Source organism: Petaurus breviceps, unplaced genomic scaffold (assembly GCF_028583685.1).
Source record: "Petaurus breviceps papuanus isolate PSGF00001 unplaced genomic scaffold, PetGlider_PUasm1.0 90466, whole genome shotgun sequence".
Classification (NCBI taxonomy): domain Eukaryota; kingdom Metazoa; phylum Chordata; class Mammalia; order Diprotodontia; family Petauridae; genus Petaurus; species Petaurus breviceps.
The window spans coordinates 558,271-574,769 of NW_027187260.1; the positions used below are offsets into that span (position 1 = coordinate 558,271).

Below are 16,499 nucleotides of genomic sequence, written 5' to 3' on the forward strand. Positions count from 1 at the left end.
GAGCACAGAAATCTAGTGTTTGATAAACTCAAGGATCCCAGCTATTGGAGTAAAAACTCAATATTTGACAAAAACTGTTGGGGAAACTGGAAAGTAATCTGCCAGAAACTTGGCTTTAAACCAACATCTCCATATGCCAAGATAAGCTCTAAATGCATACATGATTTAGAAATAGTGATATTATAAGCAAATTACAGTAGCATGTAAGAAATTACTTGTCACATTTTTGGATAGGGTGACCAAACAAGATGGGAGAGTTTCACAGAAAGCTAAAATGGATAGTTTTGATTACATGAAATTAAATTTTTTTTTGCACAAAACAAAACCAGTGCAGCTAAAATTAATGAGAGGCAGGAAATCTTTGCATCAGGCTAATTTGATAAAGGTTTCATTTCTAAGATACACAGTGAACTGATTCAGATTACAATCCAAGTGATCAACAGCCATGTGCAAAAGTGTTCTAAATCACTAAATAATAAAGAAATTAAAATTAAAAACTCTATCAGTACACTTTTAAGTCACACCCATGAGATAGGCTTAAATTGACAAAAATAGAAAATAACAAATATTAGAGAGCCTTTGAGAAAACATGTTCTTTAAGGTACTGTTGGTTTAGCTGTGAACTGGTCCATCCATTTTTCTCCAAGGTATTGGGAACTATGTCCAGAAAGCTATTATCCTGTGTATATACTCTTTGATTCATTGACACCACTACTATTTCTGTACCCCAAAGAAATTAAAGAAAGAGGAAAAAGACCTATATGAACAAAAATATAACTGCTCTTTTTATGGTGGCAAAGAATTGGAAACTGATGGGATACCCATCAGTTGAGGAATGGCTAAACAAGTTACATTATATAAATGTGATAGAATACTATTGTGCTGTAAGAAATAAGGTAGATAATTTTAGAAAAACTTAGGAAGACCTATATGAACTGATACAAAGTGAAATCAGGAGAACTATTTACGCAGTAATATCAATATCATAAGGACAGTCAGCTTTGAAAGATTTGAGAACTCTCATCGAAAGTGACCAACCATGATTCCAAAGGACTCATGATAAAATAAATAATAAAAAAAAAGGAATCTGTTTTCAGATGGAGAATTAATAGACTCATTATGGAATGAAACTCTTCCCCCCCTTTTTCTTTTTGGATATGGCTAATATGGGAATTTGCTTTGCATGACTATACATATTTGTCATGGGCTTTTTCCTTTCATCTCAGTGGATGGGGGAGGAAGAGACTTTGGAATCGAAAATAAAACAGATTTAATAAAAAAAAATTAGATAAATTAGGAAGACTGTTTTTATCTCTTTCATGATATTTATACTATCTGTTCCTCCACAGGTTTTAATCATATCTTACCATATATCTATGTGATTTATTTCACCATCTTGCTTATCCACCGAGAAGCTCGTGATGAACACCAGTGTAAGAAGAAATATGGTTTGGCATGGGAAAAGTACTGTCAGCGTGTGCCATATCGTATATTTCCATACATTTACTAATAAGCTTTTTTGTTTTAGATTCTTAAATGCTTCTTCAGTTCTAGCTTCCTTGCAAACAAAATATACCTCTTATCTTCCCCCTGAGTCTGTAGGTATTTTGTTTTCTGAAGAAATGCATAATAGAACAAATAGTCATAAATTTGTAAGAAATAGATTTGTCAGGTTAGGTTTGTTCACCATTTAGTTGCTGAAATTAGCCAGGATTTTCATATAATTTGTTTTAATAAACTTAAGGGCAAATAAAATCAGAGTACAGTTATTTGAATTAGCTTTTTATTGGAAATTTTCCTATTCTTAAGATATAAAAAGAGGACAGTCTTATGGCAGATGCACCAAACAGAAATGGAATATTTGATTTCTGAACTAGGTTCCTAGCCTTTCAGATTTGCATTTCTGGTTTGATCAGTTGATTTCTTTTTAAAAAAATAGAAATGATTGTGTTTGACTCAGTTTCAGAGTGTGTTTAACAGCTAGTTATATTTTTGTTTCATCAATTAGGATAGGATTTTCATTAATTTCAATTTAAGCATATAATTTTCTGGTTCCCTGAGTTAAAAATAAAACCTATTCTGTGTTCAGTGCTGGATACCAGGGTATGAGGAAGTAGCGATTTAGTAGCAGGCCCTACAGAAAAGAAAAAAGTAACAGCTTGCTTACTTGCAATTCTAAAATTACTTAAAAATGTAAATACATAGCTTTCTTTATGTATAATATGGTGACTTCATTTTTTTTTTCCTGTACAGTATTTTGAATGTGAGGTGCAGTTGCTTATTTAGGACCAGGCAGGAATATCTTTTAACAAAAAACATTCAGTATTTTTAAATTATACTTTTATGAAAGTTTTATAAAGTAATGTATTGATATGAAATTAAAGTTTTATGAAGTAATGTATTGATATGAAATTAAAGTTTTTTAAACAATCTGAATTCATTTAAATATTGCATTGAAAAATACTATGAAAATATAGGGATTGTAATTTTAATCCAAAGTTTGTGAATTTGGCTTTGCTACCTCAATTATAGGTTCTCAGTTGCCTTTTATACTATTACAAATAAGTAAAAATAGCTTGGATATATATATATATATATTTATATATTTTTGGAATAACATCACTATTTAAACATTTTTTACGTGAACCTGTGGTTGAAAACTTGTCATTTCGGACTAATTTTTGTATATTTTTGACTTTTGTAATTAAACACTGTGTTTGCTACTGTTCATTTTTGCAGTTTATACTGTATGTTGTGTATCCAATAGCTACAGATTCTACTGCATTGTTGTGATTTTATTTTTAAAATTGTTATTTTTCACCTTTGGAAGCCTCATCTGCAAATGAATTGAATGTGTTCAAAATGTATTTCTTCTTTGATGTTATTAGAAGTGTGTCTTTATGAAGCATAAAATCTGCCTTAAAATCTAGATAAATTTATAGAGGTCCATTATTAGCTATCAGTGGTGAAATGGTAGCAAAGTCAATGTGAAAGGGTTTCTGTTAAAATGAGGTTTTTGTGTTAAAAGTTAAATAGTTCCCATTGTCTTAAATATGTGGCAATGTAACAAACCTAGTGCGTATGTTGGGGTTTTTAATTTTACATTTTGTATATGAGCCATTTGGATTTGTAGTGTCTTGCACACTGCAGTTTGAAGTATATGTAGCATACATAGCTTATTTTAATATGATCATGATTATTTTTTCCTCTAGCACATTGCATCCTGCAGCTTTTGAATATTTCTTTTGGGAAAAATTGTCAGATGTCACTTTAGAATTTTTGTATAGTCACTGATGTATGCAAGTAGTTTCTTTTTATTACAAATACTTTCCTTTCAGTATTAAAAATTGCATGGTCTATAATATAGACCCCATAGTCTATATTATATTCATTAAATGAGCTTGGGGTGGCAGGGAGGAGGGATTTTATTAATTAGTCTTCCTGGTGGTGAAAATAAACAAACTAACTTTCTTACACAGTGGCATAATTTCTGAGTGACATTAACTTTATCTTGTCTTCCTTTTCATTTTTGGACAAAAATTTGATAAGTAGAAGTTTTTATAATAAAATTCAAGTTGAAATAAAATTCAAAGTAACAATGTATTAATTTGATTACTTCTTATATATTTAGAATATAGTTCTTTAGGTAGAAGGAACCTTAAGAGATTATTTTATTCCATTCAGATAAAGAAACAAGACCAGAGAATCAAGTATAAAAATGATTTCCATGAGGCATGGAATGCTTTGGAAAAGGAAGTGGATCACACTTTGTTCTACTTTGGACCCACTGTCATACAGATCTTTTGGAACATTATGTTTTCCTCAAGTCTAGGGTCTAAGGGTTTTTGTATTTTTCTTCGTATAGTGTGCTGTGTATTAAGTGTATAGTATGCTTTTTGTTGATAATGTCTTTTCAGGAAGTACACTGTTCTAGGTATAACAGTATCATTGGATTTTTAATTCTGTTAGTGGTTGTTCTGAAGGTTAGCACTAGATGGATGTTCAGCAAGAGCTTGTTTCTATCCTTGACTATCTCCTGACTGGGTGAAGGCACTGAGTCTTCTTTCTCATATGTAAAATGTGGAGGGTTTTATCACTTCCCATTTAATGAAATATGAGAACTGAAGTGTTTATTTTAAATCCTGCAGTTTGGTATTTATGGAGTGACTTGTTCCAAAAAAGTTTAAAATATAAATTACTAATGCAAAATGTCCAGTATGGATGGGACTTCCATATTTAGGGAATTGATGGATTAGGTTCTAGGTCTGATCACTTAATGTCCAGGTACCTACCTCTGGTGTTTTTCTAATACTACAAGTACAGCCCCTCCACCCCAATTTGGAAGATATGCACATACATGGAGGCATCTAAATACTACTTTATTCCAGTAAAGGGAAGGACCATTACAACAATGTCAGTTCAGGCTCCATGCTAAGCCCAAAGTATATACAAAAGATGAGACAGTTTCTTTTCTGCTGGGGTTTTTGTGGATACGACATAAATACAGAGAAGTTAAGAGGGACAAAATAATAAGTGAGGGAACCTCAGTATACAAAACAAAAAGTTTCATGGTTGAGGGGGCGCCTTACCTGAACTTTTCTTTAAACTAAGAATTTTGAGAGGTGGAGTTAAGGAAATTTCATATCTAGGTTTGTGCAGATGCCCAGAGATGGAATGCTGAATGGACCAAAATCAGTGGCTGAAGACAGAGGATGGATTAGAGTGGGGTGAGATTTGAGGCAGACCATTGCTATGAGTGGAAAGGGAACTATATGAGATGGTTTTTTAGGCAGAAATGTTCCAGAGCCCTGGTGATGGCCCAACAGCAAAGACAGAGGGCAGAAGCTGGTGGCCTGAGTTCAGGGCTAATGGATCCCTGGGATAGCTCCATCCTAAGGCACATATCACCACCATACTGAAAAAAACCTGAGCAGCTTCTATTACCTGTAGGATTAAATAACGAACTCTTCTGCCTAGAGTTTAAGGCCCTTAATTGGACTAGTTCCAGAATACCTTCTTCCAGCATTACTTCACAGTATTCTTCTCAAATTCCCCACATCAGTCAAACTTTAGTATTTGGCTACTTTGTAACTTTTTTTTAGCCTTTGCCTAACTTCAGTGAGCAATACCATACATAAAAGCTGATTCATATCTACCCAAGAGGGATTATAGCAATTCATGCCAATAGTTAAATTATTCCCTAAATTTCTTGGAGCTTCTCTAATATCAGGGAATTCATTAATCAAACTGTGCAGGTCACTGAAATAAATACAAGCTCCAGTTCACTCTAGGGAGTTACCAAGTTATAGCTGTTAAACTGTTCCCAATAACTGGTTATCAGACAGTAGATTTTTATGACTTCTAGAATAACCAACTGAAAAAGGCCTGAGGAGAGAGGAGTAAGGAAGGTGCTACTCCTAAAGAGGCAGGGAGGCACAATAAAAAAAAAAAAAAACATCCCCTTCCCCAAACTTGTGGGATATAACCAAAGCAGCTATAAACAGAGCTAGTAACTATTTTGGGGAGAAAGCTTAAGTAAACTGAGAGGTAATCTGATTTTTAGAGAGTAAAACCAAATTTCCTAATGTAAATTGAAAATTTGTGACAAATGAAATTAATAGAAACTTGACAAATCATATTCCAACAAAAGTGACAAATAGATAAACATATAAAACTGAATAGTCAGATTATCAGAACAAGAAGTAGAAAACTAGGTCTTAGAAAAGGAAATCAAGGGGCGGCTAGGCGGTGTAGTGAATAGAGCACTGGCCCTGAAGTCAGGAGGACCTGAGTTCAAATCCGGGCTTAGACACTTAACACACTAGCCATGTGACTTTGGGCAAGTCACTTAACCCCAATTGCCCTCCAAAAAGCAAAATCAAATTATAAACAGAAAAGCAAAAATGGAAAAAAAAAAAAAGTGACCACATGAACTTAGAAGTCAATTCTATGAAACATTCAAGGAAGAATGCCAGCATTACATAATCTCCTTGTAAAAATAGGAAAATTCTTTCTATGAAACCACATGGTCTTGATAACTAAGCTAAGGAGAGAGAAAATGGAAAGAAAAATGTAGACTAATATACTCAAATGTCAACCCAAAAAATGTTGAAAACTATCAAAGAGCCTATAGCAACACATTGAGAAATCATATATTCTGACCAGGTTAGATTTTTATCAGGAATGCAGGATTGGATTAATACTAGGAAAACTACACACATGAATCTATATTAGTAACAAAAGTGATTACATTAGTGCAGGAAAGTATGAAAAAACAACATGCCTTTATGGTAAAAAAAAAAAAAACAGTTCACTAGAAAGCACAGTAATGAATGGATCATTTAACAATAGTTATCTAAAAAGAAACACTGTTATCGTAAGAGAAAAACACTTAGAAGCCTTTCCGGTAAAGTAAGAGTGTCCATTATCATCACTGTTACTTGAATAGTTGTAACAATAAGATAAAAGAAATAGAAGGAATAAGCGCAGAGAAATGAAAGTGTAACTTTTTGCAGATGACATGCCTTGAGTTTTTAACAAAAGATAATAGAAACAATTGTTAAGAGCATTTATTAAGGACTTACCATGTGCCAGGCACCGTGCTAAGTGTTAGGAATACAAATACAAGCAAACCAGACAATTCTTATTAAGGAACTCGCATTCTAATGGGAGAATACATATAAGGCAGAGTTGGGTATAGAGGGGTGGATGGGGGAAAGTGCCCCACACAGAGACAAGGTAGTTGGTGAGAAAGAAGAGAAGTTTAGAGTAGGTGATGTGAGAGTGAAGTGAATTGTGGCTGAGGCATTTCCAGAAATAGTAGTATTGTTGACGGTGAGAAGATGTCTGGTAGGGAGAAGTTTGGAAAGTAAGGTAAATATGAGTGACGCTTCCTGAAATAGTGTTCCTGGACCTCAGATAAAATGTTTCTTCAAGATGGTGAGGCGGCTGGTGAGGAGGAAGAGAATTAATGTAGCAGAATATAAAATAAATTCAAACTCCCCTCCCCTGAGTCTTTTTGTATGTTATTAAGAAAAGCCAGAGAGAACTAAGACATCTCATTCAAAAATTAGTATATTATGAAAAATTTGGGATTCTGCTTATGAAGACACAGGAAGTTATATTGAACATAAACAAAACGAAAGAAGTATATGAAGACAAATAATTGGAGAGTACTTGATCACTCATGATTGGACCATGCTAATATAATTTAAAAAATGACAATACTATCTGTAATGTTAGTGGAATAAGGAAGATCTTCCCTGCCCATTAATAGGCCTATGTAACCTGCTTTGAACTCTGGCCCAGTTCACAGCTGTGGTCACATAGAGCCTGAATGAGTCACATGGGGCTCCCCACAGTGTGGGAGGAACTTACCCAACAGAGCAGAGAGTGAAAACAAAGAGAAGCAGCTTGAGTGGGCAGAGGGAAGAATTTGTCTAGGGGAACTTGTTTGTGGGGAGGTCTAATAGAAGGTTTAAGATGTGGGTGTTCTGGATTAGTGATAAGTACCCTGTTAAATCTTACCTCCTGGTATTCTAATGATGTCCCAAATAAATATTTTGGTTTTGCCTTTGAGGAAGAGAGTTTATTATATTTTGCAAATCTACCCTGGAAATATGAATGCATATTCATAGTGGCTACTATGGTTATCACATTGGTATTACACTACTTAATTTAATTTGCAAATGCAGTGCCATACCAATCAAATTACCAAAGGATTCTCTTATAAAACTAGGTAAAATTATAATACAATTAATCTGGAGGAACTAAAAGTCAAGGGTCTTCAGGAAAATGTTGAAAAAGTGGGAAAGAAAAGGACATCACAGTAATAGATTTTAAACTATACTCAAACTACCAATGGATTATTTTTTAGAACTAGAAAAAAGTAAAATTCATCTGTAAGAGCAAAAGGTCAAGAATCTCAAGGGAATAATGTGTAAAAAAAAAAAAAGTGGGAGGGAAATAACATCTAGCAATATCAGATTTCACACCAATTCTCCCACCCCTGCTCTTCTGTCTCCTTTTAAGTATTGCCTTCCACTATTAGAATGTAAGCTCTTTGAGGGCAGACACCATTAAAAAAAAATTTGTACTTCTGTTGTCTGGTACAGTCAATGCTTAATAAATGCTTGTTGACTGACTACAAAGCAGTACTTTTTTTTTTCACATTACTATTGATAGCTTGGATTTTTTCCTCTGAAAATTGCCAAATAGGCAGTTTTCAGAAGAAGAAAACCATAGTGAAGAAATGCTGTGAGCCACCAATAAGAGTAGTGCAAGTTAAAACAACTCAATTTCCATCCTACATCCATAAGATTGGCAAAGATGATAAAAAAGGAAAATGTTAATTGTAGGAGATAGGGGAATACAAGCATTGGTTTTTTTTTTTCTTTTTGGAGGGGCAGTTGGGGTTAAGTGACTTGCCCAAAGTCCCATGGCTAGTTTTTGTGTTAAGTGTCTGAGGCTGGATTTGAACTCAGGTCCTCCTGACTCCAGGGCTGGTGCTCTATTCACTGTACCACCTAGCTGTCCCAAGTACAAGCATTGTTGATAGAGCTGAGTGATTCCGTTTATTCTGGAAAGCAAGTTGAAAGTATACCTTAAAGTTACCAAACTATGGATACCCTTTGACTTAATGATACTACTTTTTAGGTCAGCACTTTTTTTTGTTGTAACAAAGAACTGAAACCAAAGTAGGTATCCATTTTCAGAAACTGGATGTCATATATTTATCTGAGCAACTTGTTGCTATTAGAGTGGGAGAGAAACAATCCCTCTCCATTTTAGCCTTGATATCATAAATAGGTAAGAACACTCATGGTCCTTAGATTAAATGCTAAAAGGCATTCAGATTTGGAATGATGTGCACTTGTACAAGTAAAAATTACTTGTACACAAAAAATACTTGTGTTCTATCAGGCTGAGGGAACTTGGCCACACCCAAGGTTTGTCATCAAGTGAATTGAGAAGAGATTAATTTCTAGAAACTGGAGTAAGCATTGTAAGTGAACCCCATAAGAATGAATCATTTAGTATGAGGAAAGGAGAAGTCTCTTTCAAGCTCTCTTTTTTCTCTTCTTAGATTGGAGGAAAAACTCAAGAGCTTTGAATAATACCAACAATACTGGACCTTACATATTCCTATTGGCATCCTACCTCCAACTCTGGATTAGTGGATAGCAGGGCCTCAGGAAGAAATCAAGGACAGGCAATCACACCTCTCCTAGGGGACCAATGAAGAAACTGCCTAAAGGGAACTTCTCGGACCTTGGAGTACCTTGCAAATGAGAGAAAAGGACTTCTAGCAACCAGGAGCCCCTTTGCCACATGTGCTCTCTAACCTTGACCCCACTTTCTCTGGACTCTATTTTGGGACATTATATCACAGACTTATAGAGGAATGTCGTGTGCCAACTGTTCTATCATACCACCTATCTTTGAAAAAGCTACTTGGCCTAGCCAACTAAACTGATTTTTGACTTATAATCTTGAATGAAAGCATATTGGTGGGCCTCCATTAATTGACTGTATAGTTAACCAGTTCAAAACAAGATGAAACTTTATAGGATTATATTTAATTTAGGTAATATGTTTAGAAATTTAATAGCACCTTATATTTGGATTTAGGAACTCAGTATGGAAGAGGCATGGTAGTCTAGCTGAAAATTATCTGGCAGTTTTTACCAGATAGCAAATTCAACCTGAATCAGCAGGTCAGTGTAGCAGCCAAAAGGTTATTGTAATCTTAGGCTATAGTTAGAGAGTCATATTGTCCATGACTAAGGTGGTGATAGACCTACTGTACTCTGCCTTGCTTAGACCACATTGAGAATGCTGTATTCAGTTCTAGGAATCATAATTTAGGAAGGAAGCTGGAGGGTGAAAGGCCTCTAAGTTTACTCCATATGAAGATTTTTTTTTTTACACTGGTTTTCCCATCTCACCCAGACTGGGGGTGCAGTGGCCACTCAGGGGCCTGATTTCTTTATTGACTGGCACGCAAGCTTTGACCTGCCCCCTTTCTGATCTGAGTCTATCCATCCCTCCATAGGCAATCTGATGCCCCTCTCTGTGGGTTAACTAGATTGGTGCCAAATTTAGGGCAGACAGCTAATTGGCTTTAGCCCTGCTATAGCTGGGAACTTTTAAACTAAGTTGATCCACCAGCCTTAGCCTCCCCTTTAGAAGAGATTACAAGCATGGGCTATCCCTGGAACTGTTGAAGGATCTGGAGATTAGTCCTGATAAGATAGGCCTAGAATGGGATACAGCTACAGGGCTTTATTGGAACCAGCTATCTACTGTTAATTTTTTTTTTATGTAAGCATTTACACTTCAGAAATTGGAAAACAATAATTAAGGGCTTTGTTTATTGTTTTGTAGATTGTCTACATTTAAGGAAGTGATGGAGAAAATATTTATGATGTGAATTAAATATGCCATGCACATTCCCTTTCCTCCTTCCTCTCAAAGCTGGTTGTTACACCTTTGGATAGCAGTATTCAAATATCTGAAGGGTTGTCCTATGGAAGAGGTCAGTAGATTTATTCTTTTTTGCCCCAGAAGCCAGCACTAGGAATAATTGAAAATAAAAGGGAGGCAAATGAGATTTGATATAAAGACACTTTCTAACAGCATTATCCAAAAAAGAAATTAATTTCTTTGGGAGGTAATGCATACTCCTTCATTGGAGGTCTTCTAGGAGCAATTAGATGACCATTTGCTAAATTATAAAGAGGATTCTTGATCTGGTGTGGGTTAAATTAGATTTTCATTTTACAACTTTTTGATTCTGTGATGTGGCTAAGTTGGCCATCCTAATGGGAATATCTGATAAGTGCTGGGCATATAAGACTGAAGTCATTCGTGTCCTGGTGATTATTGAACCACGGCAGTAGATCAGGTTACCAAGTATAGAGTAGGAGAGGAAAGCAAAGATGGGGAAAGAGGGAACCCAGGACAGAACCTTACATCTAGAGGGACAGAAGAAGGTGCTTACATGCTGACAGGGAGAGGGAATAGATAAATGAATCCAGTGATATGAAATGGATAAGTGAATAGAAAAATATAAACAAGGTAAATATGAAATCATGTGAGAGTGGATGGAAGAGAACACTGATAACCAAGGGGATCAGACATTTACTAGCTGAGTGACCTTGGGCAAGTCACTTGATCATTTTTTTGCCTCAGTTTCCTCAACTGTAAAATGAAGATAATATCATTTACCTCTCAGGGTTATTATGAGGATAAGATAAGATATTTGTAAAGCACTTAGCACAGTACCCAGTACATAGTAGGTGCTATACAGCTCGCTAGTTATTATTATTATCATCATTATAAACAGAGAAGATCAGTTTGTCTGGACCATAGAATGTAAGAAGTTTCCTCAGCTGTAAAATGAGTTGGAGAAGGAAATGGCAAACCACTCTAGTATCGTTGCCAGGAAAACCCCAAATGGGGTCACTAAAAGTTGGACAGGACTGAACAACAACCAGGCACTTAACCTGTTATTTCATTGTTACAGGGAGCTTGAGGATAAAGAAATTTCCTCTACCAGTGTAGGTTGGTATTTTCAACTTATGTCTTAAGAGAAATGCTTAGAGTGCCGAGAAGTTACCCAGGGGTCATACAACCATATGTTTGAGATTGATGACTTGAATTCAAATCTTCCTGGTTCCAATACTAGCTTTTCTTCCTCTACCTCAACCTACCTCCCTTATCAGACTCTCTCTTACAGTCCCAAATGCCACAGTACACCAACAAAGGAAAAAAAAAATAATAGAAGAAGACATTGTAGCCATTAGGAACCATTTACCTTAATAAAGGAAAAAAGAAACCCATGGTGGTGATAGTAGTGGGCTTGTATAGATTGAGTTTCCAGCTTCCTGAAACAGGGGGAAGGCTCCTTACTCCCAAGAAATATACCAGTAATGATGGTTCTTGGTGCTTCTAAGGCTTTGTTTGCCTCCTTCTCGTCTTCTTCAATTTGCTCTGCTTTATGCCTATTTCTCTTGCCAACTCCTCTGCCTTTACTCCTTTCCCACGTTCTCCCCCAGCTGTGTTAGCCCACAGAGGGCCCTAATGAGAACAGCTGAGTTCAATCATTAGCTGACTCTGGGCAAGTCTCTTAAGCTTTCAGCTTTCTCAGTTCTGAAATGGGGATAATAATACCACCTCCCTTAAAAGGCTTATCACCATCAAATGAGATAATCTTTGTTAAAGGAGTTAAGTAAAAGTCAGCTATTATCATCACTGTCTTGTTGGGGGTTCATTTCTTCTAGATGCATTTGACAAGCATTCATTTGGGATCTGCTGGGCTCATGAAAATGAATCAAGATATGATTCTTACCCTAAAGGGGATCATGGCCTTGTCACTTCCCCTTCCATAAAGAAGAGGCCCAAAGAACCAGCTGTTTAAGGATCAGTTCCCTTGAACTAAGTTAAATGTGTTCACCTCCTAGAGCAGCTGATCATTTGGTGGGTTCAAATTACAGGGTGCTTGAAATAATCACATGAAGGGGACTTATAAGGCTACGATGTCCCCCTGCCCCCAATAAATAGCAAAGTTGGTTTTTTGGGTTGGTTTTTTTTTTTTTTTTTGGTATCATAAACAGGAATAGGTGGAACTTGGCAGCATCTTCCGTGTTGCATCTAGCCCCAGAGGGGCAGCTATTTATCATTCAGCACATTTGACCATAAGCTTGACTTCCCTGTGTGAGGAGCTGCTTGCAAGGTTTTTATTTAATTATGGGGCTGGTTGGAAAAGTGCTGGTTTAATTCTGGGACTGACTGAAGCCAGGGCAATAGAGAAACCCACAAGATGGATGAAGACAGGCTGGTCTCATGACCTCAATTAAGAAAACTCTCAATTTGAGGAAATCAATTTATAGAAGTCTTGTGAGCTAATAACCTTTTCAGCTTTGACCTTGCAGGGTATCAGGGCATGATGTTGTACCAAGTAGAGGTGCCTGGGGAGAAGGGGGAGGAAGGGAAGGAGTAAAGGAGGGGAGGGGGAAGTAAAGGGAGGGAAAAAGTGAGCAGGGAAGGGGAGTAGTGGGAGGGAGAAGAAAGACCTGGGGTGGGGGGAGTAGTATATAACTCATATCTAGGGATGTAGGTTAGGGACTAAGGGAGGAGAGAGCTCCTGGTATAAAGACACATGAAACAGAAGAGCAAAGCCTGATGAACAAGTACACTGCCATTATATGGAAAGAATTAACAGACTTAAAAGAATGAATACACATTTGTCTTTGTATGCCCAGCAAGGGGCATAGAATAGGCACTTTTAACAAATATTTGATTCAATTGAACTGTCATCACCTGCAAGTGTTTATAATTTCAATAGACCTGAACTGTAAGAACTACACGGATAGGGGAAAGTGCACTGGATTAAATGCTAAGATTCCAGTGTTAGTTCTGGCTTTGCTATTAACTAGCTGTGTGGCCTTTGGTACATCACTTGTCCTTCCTGGGCCTCAGTTTCCTCATCTGTAAAATGAGGAGGTTGGACAGGAATGATCTTTAAAAATCATTTAAACCTTTCCAGTTGTGAATTTTAGGTTTGTGTCTGATTTGAGAGTGAGGATGAGGAAAGAGTTAAGGGATGGTTTGGGAAAACTTCATGGGGTTTACTGAAATGGACACATATATGTGTTAAATATTTATTGAAGAAGCTCACAACCTACTTTCTAACATACAACTTCTCTTTTATGTTTTGGTCTAGTGCTTCTCAGATGCTAAATCTTGCTGGGCTGAGGATAAATAGGAAGGTAGTTTTCTTTCAGTCATTGAGTTCACAGAGCAATACCACTTGTCTCGTTGTCCAGTGAGGGGGAGGTTTCTGTGTTTGCAAAAACACTGATGTTATGAAGTTGGTAAACATGCCAGGAGAGGCTGCTGATTCTGTCCTCCGAGGAGTCCGGTAAATTGGACATTCATAAAGCTTCTGTTTTTTGAAGCTATCCTTTCCACCTGCAGTGCAAATCTTTGTAATGAGGGAAAAACAAAAACCAAGCAGTCAGATTGCAGTAATTCAGGGAAACTGAATGACATTTTTTCTTTGTTAGATTTGGGAGGGTTTTGTTACAAACTCAGTGTAATGAGAGACCAGATAGTAACATATCTGATACTGAGTATTATGACAGAAAAGCAGATCATTTAAGATCATCATGGCCATGGGTTTTTTTGTAATAATGATAGCTGTTGTCACTTCTATAGTGCTTTATGGTTTGCAAAATGTTTTCATCACAACTCTGAGGTAGATAATGGAAGTATGATCATTCCTATTTTACAGGGGAAAAAAGGGTTTTTAGTGCATTAGCTAGGTCCTGACTAGTTTGAATAATGCATACCCTGATGTAGTTGCATCTATTTGAATTTGCATTATTTCAAGTTATAATTCGATAAAACATGGTATTTGGTTCTAGTCCAATGGATATATGAAGTACAAATTTAAATAATGCTGACTACTTCAGGGGACTTATTATTTGAACTAATTGAGACCTAGCTATATTCCAGGGTTCCAGGGAATCTGCCATCTTGCCAGTGTGGCTGTTGTCTACAATGGAGCAGATCACGGTGTAACCAGGCCTGCCTGTGCCTGGAGATTCTTGTCCATTTCCTCCCATAAATTCGCCAGAAGGGGCAAGGATATGGCAGTAAATATTTTAACTAACTTGCCAGGGAGAAAATGTAGCTCAGGACATACTTCTATACTTAATCTGGATTATTAAGATTTTCTCCATCAGTTTCTTGAATCTAATCAATCAACAAATGTAAAATCAAGCTCTGATTTGTAGCTTTTGATAATTTCTGAAGTGTAAATGTTCAGAATCAAAATTTAACAACTGGTTCTCTTTAGTTAGCGGAAGCTGGCTCCAGCAGGCCCTTGAGAAGGGGCCTTTTTTTCCCTCTTCATCATGAAGACTCTTTCTTGGCTTTTTGACTAAGATCACACATATGCCACTAACCAATGAAAGATAAATCACATTTAATGATCTCAAGAAATACATAACCAGTGTCAAGTACATATCATTGAAGTCATAAGCATCAATCATATACACATAGATATTTATAAAATATATCCAGTTGACTTTAGTTATAAATATCAAGAAACATAAAATACACAAGACCCTACAAAAATAAATCTATATTGCTAATTCAGTTTATAATGTACAAATCATATCCTGTCTCCATCTACTTCTCATCATCATGACTATTATTGAATTATCAAACTGTCTCATCCTGGTGATGTGTGCTATAAATATTTCAGTTCTACCTAATATTATCATGGAATCTTAGCTGGCAGCAGCTCAGCCCAAATTTTCAACTTTGATAGTCTAGGCTTGTAATCTGCAACTGACCTTCCAAGAACCCCCACAATCAATACACGTTTATTGAAAACAGAGTTCCTTCTCTATTTTTATGAGTGGAATTTGTGTTATGTCCTCTATCTCTGAATTATCTTTTAAGTGGATTTTTTTGTAAGAAGGAACTAGAACATAAGTGCTTATTCCACTCTAGCCATCAATCTAGTAGTACTTGGCACATGGTAGGTGCTTAAATATTTATTGACTGATAACTTCTAAACATTTGTTGAAAATAAAGTTTTTTAAAAAACCATTTGTTCTTTTTCAGTTTTTGGCATTTATTTCCTAGAGAGAATAAATTTTTGCCTTGGGGTTGAATTTATTTCAGATTGGAGTGTTGTTTTGAGCAATGCTAATTTTTGAAAAAAAATTAGGTCACATGGATCATGGCTAGGTAGTTTGCATTTATACAAAGAGAAAATTAGCCAACCTCTGGCTTGTGATTTAGTAGTAAATGACTAAATATTTACCTTTTGGGGCAAAAAATGTATTTCTGGAAAATCAGAGTATCTTTCTCGAGGTAGAGGATCATCCAAATGTTTTTCTTCTATGTTCCATTTTGCTCCTTCCATATATAAACCAAAAATGATAACTCCAACTTGGTTTTGTTTAATGTCCTGAAACCAAAAAAGGTAAATTCAGTTAACTCAGACATTCTTTTAATAAAAGCAGGAGCCTTCCAAAAGCTTCCATTTGGAAAGATGTCATCCAAAGCACTGTCAGGGAGAGCTTTCAGTATAAACTGATGAGCAAGGTTATGATGAAGTAGATTACAGGGCATGTTGGAGCCAGCTTAAACCTGCTTCCCCTCCACCCCAGAGCTGATTGTTAAATTTTCAGAGTGAACATTTATACCTCAGAAATCGGGAAGCTACACATCAGGGCTTGTTTTATTATTATATTGATTGTCTAGACTTAAGAAACTGATAGAAAAATATTAATAATGCTGATTTAACTTAAAAGTGTGTTTATTTGTTTTTTCTTTCTCTCCCTCCCTCTTCTCTTTTCCTTCTTTTCTCTCTCTTTTCTCTCCTTCCTTTCCTTTCTTTCTTTCCTTTTTCTTCCTTCCTCCCTCCCTCCTTTCCTTCCTTCCTTCCTTCCTTCCTTCCTTCCTTCCTTCCTTCCTTC

General features: G+C 36.1%; 2 protein-coding genes across 3 annotated transcripts in view; one reads left to right on the forward strand and one right to left on the reverse strand.

Annotated features, from left to right (window-relative positions):
* Positions 1-3,603, forward strand: part of LBR (lamin B receptor) — a 49,249-nt gene extending 45,646 nt beyond the window's left edge. For both annotated transcript variants that reach the window (XM_069062588.1, XM_069062589.1), the window contains exon 14: positions 1,350-3,603. In XM_069062588.1, coding sequence (XP_068918689.1) covers positions 1,350-1,510 — 161 coding nt within the window. In that variant the 3' untranslated portion in view covers positions 1,511-3,603. The remainder of the gene's footprint in view (positions 1-1,349) is intronic.
* Positions 3,604-12,960: 9,357 nt separating this feature from the next.
* Positions 12,961-16,499, reverse strand: part of DNAH14 (dynein axonemal heavy chain 14) — a 412,217-nt gene continuing 408,678 nt past the window's right edge. The window contains exons 86-87 of the mRNA XM_069062634.1: positions 15,842-15,988; positions 12,961-14,011 (exon numbers count right to left, since the gene is read on the reverse strand). Of these exons, the coding sequence (XP_068918735.1) occupies positions 13,784-14,011; positions 15,842-15,988 (375 nt within the window). The 3' untranslated portion in view covers positions 12,961-13,783. The remainder of the gene's footprint in view (positions 14,012-15,841; positions 15,989-16,499) is intronic.